At 40.6% G+C, this 7504-nt stretch overlaps 1 protein-coding gene and 1 long non-coding RNA gene across 2 annotated transcripts in view; one reads left to right on the top strand and one right to left on the bottom strand.

Moving 5' to 3' along the window:
- Positions 1-3070, top strand: part of LOC116672821 (uncharacterized) — a 16906-nt gene extending 13836 nt beyond the window's left edge. Inside the window, exon 3 of the long non-coding RNA XR_004327640.1 lies at positions 3058-3070. This is a non-coding gene — a long non-coding RNA (uncharacterized LOC116672821). The remainder of the gene's footprint in view (positions 1-3057) is intronic.
- cdk17 (cyclin dependent kinase 17) overlaps positions 1-7504 on the bottom strand; it is a 57934-nt gene that overhangs the window by 23578 nt on the left and 26852 nt on the right. The window contains exon 3 of the mRNA XM_032504676.1: positions 3862-4026. Within this exon, the coding sequence (XP_032360567.1) occupies positions 3862-4026 (165 nt within the window). The remainder of the gene's footprint in view (positions 1-3861; positions 4027-7504) is intronic.

Below are 7504 nucleotides of genomic sequence, written 5' to 3'. Positions count from 1 at the left end.
CGAAGCTACAGTAGTCAGTGTTTTATGTTCGCTGCAAATACAAACTAAATCACTGATTAATGCAACATAATTACGTCTCCTGGCAATTTTCCCCCTCAGAAAGCTGCTGCCAGCCAGGCTAAAGCTAATATAGTTAGCCTAAAGAAACAAGTAGAAAGCTGCTACCAGCCAGGCTAAAGCTAATATAGTTAGCCTAAAGAAACAAGCAGAAAGCTGCTACCTGCCAGGCTAAAGCTAATATAGTTAGCCTAAAGAAACAAGTAGAAAGCAGCTACCAGCCAGGCTAAAGCTAATATAGTTAGCTTAAAGATACAAGGGGTCCGTCCGTCCCAAACGTTACGATTTGGAGCCACGACGCTGAAAACATAGCACTAATCTACAACAGAAGTCTGTGTCTGATCTAACATCATTTACACTGATTTAATTTTTCTTCGATACACAGTTTGTTGCTAGTAAGGGTGAATTTATCAAACTAACGAGCTGGCCCCGCAAGTCAACCACAATCTGACATTTAGAGAAAGCAACATGCAGTCACTGTCATAGCCTGGGTTGATTATTATATGAATACAATGGTGTCATGCTAGTCAACCAGCGTATTTCTACCTAGATTCCCTCTCCAAATCCACTTCAGAAGAGTAACGTTAGTCACAGCTTACTTGCTTTGGTGTTTGTAAAGCATTAAAGTTCAACAAAGAATGGTTCACATTAGAAAAGAGCCTTTTTCATTTTCATCTTCTATGTAGATGCACTTCCCTACAAAATCACAGCAGTAAAATTAATATTAAAACCTATGGCTATGTCAGATTTTTTCCAATATCGTGCAGGCCTACCACCTATACTTTTCTAACTTGTTCTTCTCCAAAGCCTCCAAATGATCTCATCTGTCCTACTTTCTTTTCCTTTCTCATACCTTTTTCATTATCTTCTGCTATTTTATGTCTTCCCTCACAATAATATTTTCACTTTCTACCATCTTCCTTTAACCTCCCAACAGCCAAACCTGATTCCTTTTCTTTATACCCCCCCAGAAAAGTTGTTACCTAATCTTTCCACATTGTTATCTTTGGCTTTTACATGTCTCTAATCTTCTCTTGCCTCACTTCTACCTCTCTCCAGAAACACTGAAGGACTGATTCTCCACCCTTTCTTTCCTGATCATCTCCACACATCCTCCCTTCACTTCCCTCCCTTTCTTCTGAGTATTTTGTACTTGTTGAGACTTTCTGAGCTTTCTCTCTCCCTACTGACCCCTATTTTTCACTGGGCGCGTCTGCACATTGTTCCCAGTGAGTCGCGACCCCCCCCCCCCCCCCCCCCCCCCCCCCCCCCCCCCCCCCCCCCTCTTTAAGCCAAGCCGCGGCGTGTCCCAGAAGCGCGCGTGAAGCGGCTCTCCGCTCCACCAAAAGGTCCACGCCAGGTCTATTTACACGCAAGCTGCGGGCCGGTGGGACAGCCGGGAAGGATGCAAAACAGTTAGAGCATCCAGTCAATTTACCAATAGTATACTATATACTATATAACTATAGTATATGTCTCCTCTACAGCACCCGGACGACGAGATTCATCTTCAGATTCAACTTTATTGTCATTGCACATGTCACAAATACATGGCGACGAAATGTAGTTAGCGTCTAAGCAGAAGTGCTCTCAGCAGTGATTATCTTGGCAGTGGAAAAATAATAAGATATCACAGATCAGACAAGGGAAAAATAGAGAAGGCATGATGAAGTTTAATTGCTATGCTTTATATAGTTTAATTTAAGTTTAATCAATCTGAGGCGCTGCCGGTGTGGTATGGCGCATGGTGGAGGACAAAAAAACAAAAAAACAAAAAAAAAAACATCAATGTCCTACTTCACTGTTCTGTTTTAAAGGTTATTACATCTTGGCCAGGGTCCAGTGCAAGACTTAACATTGTCCTCTAGTGTGTCACCCGGCTACAAAAATTAGCTTAGAGAGGCATTCATCATGGTCCACGTATTTACTTAAATAATGAACCATAACCATTAGTACTGTAACAGAAACTCAACATGGAAAAACTTCAAACAGTGAGTCAAACAGACTGTTTGCAGAAATGCTGATTATAGCTGCCTGGCAGTGTGGGTGAAAAAAAAAAATCAGTTAAAAAATGTTTGTTTAAGGTAGCATCTGTCTGGTACAGTGAAGTGTATCTGATCATACAGGTTGTAAAATCAATAAGGAGTCTCTTTGCTGGAATGCCCAGGAGGAAAGTCAACACCGAGGTGGGGAGCAATGGATGGACGACACTTCCACTGTGATGCCTTCACTGTGTCTTTAAGTCTTCGATAAATAAATGTGATCATCATTTATCAAATCATGATAAATGTGGATAGAGTTTAAGTGCCTTAGTGTGCTTAAGTTATTAGTTAAATGATGGAGCCAATACTGAGTATCTGCTGATACAGTGTCTCCCTTTGATAACTAGATTTTCCTGCAGTTGTAGGTAGTAAACACTGAAGAAGGCCTAATATAAAATGAGTACATCACAGAATAGGCTTAAAATAATGTATAACACTGATTAAGAAATGTCTTGATATGTGGATAGAATTTTCTTTTCTAAAATGTTTCATTTTATTCTATTTAGAAAGTGGGAAATAAACACAACAAAACAACATATTTTGCTAATTTGACACTGGATGTCAAGTTGAACTTTGTTATATCATTAAAGCAAAACTAAATGAATTAAAAAAGAAAAAAGTAAAGACATTTCGGCCTCACTTTCATAGAAAATACAGAGACAGTCCAGGCTACAAATACAGAGATATGATTTTTGGTCCATATCACCCAGACCACGGTCCGGATCAAAAAGAAAAATTTGATCCAATAAAAAGAGGTGGTCTCGGTCCAGATCAAACTGAACCATGTTCATTTATAGTGTGAAAGCATTTTTTAGATGGTTCGAACTTTTGGGCCAAACACAAGAAGCTCTAGCAGGCCCTCCTTGTGTTACAAAACCGAGGAAGCTCCTTTAAAGAATAGCTCGGTGTTTAGTGTGTAGCTACATGAGAGAGAGAGAGTGATGGTGAATGGCTACAGGTTTGTCTCTGAATAAGTTCTCCTGAAAAAAGTTCCTGTGTCTCGCTTCTCAACATCGCAACAAAACAAAAAGAGCAGCGACAGTAGCGGAGAGCAGCAGTCAGTTGAAAAAACACCCAGTATCCAGTAGAGAGAGGATATGAGAGGATATGAGAGGACGAGGATGGCCGTCTACAGACCAATCACTACTTAAAAAATTAAGTATTTGAAGACGCAATTCACGTATGTGATGACGCCAGGACGTAGTTTTGGCACGTATAGATCTTTAGTGCGCTTGCATAACTGCAGTGTGAAAAACCCCCCCCCCCCAAAAAAAACTTACCGAATCGAATGTATACAATGTAACAAAAACATGGACTTTGGTCAGGACTTCCATGTGTGAAAACGCCCAAAGGCGGGTAGATTCTGATACCCACAGCACTTTGGGCCTCGGTTTCATATTGTCCCCTGAATCATCTCATCACCCTTTGGGCTGAAACTCACTGATTTGGCTCCAGTGTGATGAATCAAGTTTGACCAGCTGTCACTCGGGTAAAAAAAAAAAAACGGCCCTGCGAAGAGAAAAGGTGCTAATGGGAAAGACACCCAGTCACTCTGGCCAGGCGCGGGTTTTTGGAAATGAGAGGCCGGAAATCTCAGGACCGTGACACATTTCCTGTTTGTTCCCGGATGCCATCTGCTCTCCCACTACTCATTTCCTTCCTTCCGTGTGTGTGTGTGTGTGTGTGTGTGTGTGTGTGTGTGTGTGTGTGTGTGTGTGTGTGTGTGTGTGCGTGTGCGTGCGTGCGTGCGTGCGAGTCTCACCCAGACGACTACCACTGCGTGGCATTGCCATGAAGGACCCCAGGGTGCCGCCGATGACGCTGTGGGGCCGGCGGAGCGGAGGCTTCTTGAAGGAACCGGTGTACTGGTGCAGGAAGGAGTGCATACTGTGGGAGGTGGGGGGGCGGCCGTTCCTCATGAAGGGCTCTGAAACACAACATAGCAATGACTGTCATCATTCCTGATGTTCTGAACACCAGCAGAGGCTCTGCGGTCGCATCACAAATGTCCAATAACCCCAACGCAGGGAGCAGAATATCACCTCTTATCTTCTTCAACCCATTGCAGCGCATTCTTCATTTCTTTCAAGCTTTGCTACCTACGCAACTTTATTTGACATTTAAATCCAAGTCCCAATGTTTTTTCCAAAATACCAAACGTCAGGCTAAATCATGCCGAAATGTACAAATAAATGGAACTGGACATCAAATATTCTCCAAAGTTATGTAATGCTAGTTTGGTTTACATAATGGACTCAATGTGAGCAGAGAACTGTTGCTACTTAAGTAAGAAATGAAGGGGGGGGGGGGGGAGGTGGGTGGGGGGGTTAGCTCAGTTGGTAGAGCAGGCGCACATATATAGAGGATTACACCTCGATGCAACGGCTGTGGGTTTGACTCTGAAAAATGTGAAAAATGCAGATAACCAATATTTGATGTGCATTTACAGTCAAAATCCAACACAAAACTTTGTTTAGATGCTTTAAGCAATTTTAATAAATTAGAAACTATCAACATAATACTCAGTAAAAGACAGTCAGATAGTGTTGTTGGTGGGACATTAAGACAGACTCGGGGGGAGTGGACAAACACAGAGGTAGGGCTGGGCGATATAGAGAAAATCCAACATCACAATATTTTTGACCAAATACCTCAATGTCAATATTGCAACGATATTGTATGGTTGGCTATGGGTGCTTTAACATAATGTTATTTATACAATGAGATTTTTGATAAATATTCTCCAGAAATGATTTAATGACTTAGTGGGTAAAGGTAAATAATAGAACAGCTAGAACAGTCTGGTACGTTCAGAAAATGACAACACTTTTCTGCAATGCAGCCTCTAAAACCAGGTAAAGACAACACGTTATATGGTAATATGGTAAATATTACGATATTACCATATATCCTAAATCTAAGACAATATCTAGTCTCATATCGCGATACAATACAACATTGATATATTGCCAAGCTCTACACAGAGGTGTAGCAGAGCCAAAGTAGCGCACTTTTTAATTCATTAACTTTATCGGTTATCAGGCAAATAAAATGCAGATACAGATAATCCGCAAACAGCCAAAAAAACAGCCTGATACAGGCCAAGGCCTACAAACCAATGGTAGTACTGGGAAGGTGATAGCTAAAGGGCTATCAAAATTATGTTACTTTATCAATAAGCAAAACATGAGCCTCCCTCACAGGCTTCAATAAGCCATCACATTATTTATGAAAAGAAACCCAGTAAGCAGATATTTTGGCCCAGTCTTCTGGGCATAATGGCACAAAGCCGTCTGAAACAGTCCATTCTGATCTGCATGAGACAGGCCGTAAGGCTCTTGCATCTTGTGGGTTTATCTTTCTGCTCCTGCCAACTTTCTGTAGTTCATCTAACCTTTTAAACTCTGAGCTCACAGACTGTGCTGTGTTCCCACATGCCAACCTCACAAATTAACCTCACACTGCCCTCAGGTGCTTGTCAGTCGTTTTTAGAATTACAAGTTGAGCACGCATGAATTATATTAACAAGGCAGTAAAAATGTCAGAGCTAGTTTGGATTTTTATGCTTTTATGAGCAGAGAAGGGAAACCTTTTCAGCAATTGACAGCAAATATGATACATTTGTCATATTTCAATTTAAGAGTTCTTGGTTGATATTTAAAACTGTAAAAAAAACTTCCTTTTAACAGTTCTTATAAAGCAGGGCTTAAGGCAGAATTGTGCTTAGCCAGTCAGAGTCAAACATGTACACCTTACACTGGTTTTCAGAAAAGAATTATTAAATACAGCATGTAAAGAAATAGTTTGACATTATGAACTAATATGCTTATTCCTGCTAAGAGAGTTCAATGAAAAATCAATTCCAATTTTATGTCTGTATGCTAAATATAAAGCTATGGCCAGCAGAAGGTTAGCTTAGCTAAGGTAACAAAATCAAACTAACTAATTATTATCTATTATAGTAATTCCAGTCTTTGGGCTAAGCTAAGCTAACCAGCTGCAGCTACTTATCTAACAAACAGGAATGAAAGTGGTGTTGATATCCTCATCAAACTCTTGGCTAGTTTCCCAAAATGTCAACCTATTCCTTTAAAAAGGGCTGAGTGGGTAGTATTAACATTAACCAATAAGAATGGAGACCTAGATAGATTACAGGTTCTTATATTTTCTTCTTGCACCATTATTACCCACGTGATTATTTTAAAGACAGGAAGGGCCTGACCTTTGACCTCTATTACTGCTGGATACTTGGGGCATTTTCTTTTATAGCCAGGAGCAAAAGTTTCTTCTCCTGCTTGAATTTATTGTAAGTCTTTCTTGATTGAGAGTGACAGCCAAACTACTGATGGGAAGCATTCTGTAAAGATGGACGTGCGTGACTATTTATTCTGGCAGCTGCCAATCACAAGTGGCAGCCAATCACTTTCATGTGTCTATCATATCAGCAGTTCATTTAAGACAAACTGTACGGTCATCCATAACAGAGATGTCAGGAAAGTGTGTGTGTGTGTGTGTGTGTGTGTGTGTGTTGACTGTGGTTAAGTAGCTCCTATAGAAATAAAATGGATGAAAAGACTGTTTGCTGTGGTCATTTGATTAATACACTTAAAATGAAGGATAGCGGAAAGTCTTAGCCTAAAGAAGAACTCAGCATGAGCACACTCTCTGGTCTAAGTAATTCCCCCCCAATGAAGCTTTTTTGCAAGGGACAGTTTAGCATAGCCTCTGGGCTAAGCCTCTCCCCCCCCCCGTCTTTCAATCCTAGTGACGTCCCTGGCTGCCACTCTGACCATTCTGCTACGTTGATTTGAATGGAAATGGCTTTTCTAGCAGTTTTTATTTGTAGCTCTCTTACTTTTATTCCTGTTACATAACATGATAGAGAGCTACTCACTGGAAGTCCATTAGAGCCGTTACTGACACACACAATGTACTCGTTCTCTCTTCATCACTTCCGTGCTTCATAATTTAAATACCCCTGAGAGCTACTAAGAAACTGAAAGCTCTGTGCGTGTGTGTGCGTGCTGTGTACAGGAAGATATTGTGAAAATCAAACCAGTGGAATTTCCTGCACTGATTCTCTACAAGCCGTCCGGTGCTTTTTAAAAATATGAACTGTAGCTTATCCATTAGGTATTTTTGACAAACTGTACCCCATTTTTTTTTAAGGAGAAGATCAATTTAAACCGATTCTGCTGCAAGAAGATAACAGTATATGGTAGTTAACAGTAAATTAGGTCATCTTGCTACAAGCACAGAAAATCCTCCAATTACATACAATGAATAAATAAATGGGATAGAAATGCAAATGAGCTGCTATATACACCAGAGCCTCCTAGTAAAAACTATGTTTAAGATTAAAGCTAGGGTAGGCAGTTTGCTTTTTTGGGGTCATTGGTATTGTA

The sequence above is a fragment of the Etheostoma spectabile genome, chromosome 23, assembly GCF_008692095.1.
Source record: "Etheostoma spectabile isolate EspeVRDwgs_2016 chromosome 23, UIUC_Espe_1.0, whole genome shotgun sequence".
Lineage (NCBI taxonomy): Eukaryota > Metazoa > Chordata > Actinopteri > Perciformes > Percidae > Etheostoma > Etheostoma spectabile.
Note: the sequence above shows the minus strand (reverse complement) of the source record. Positions and strands in the feature narration are given on the sequence as shown.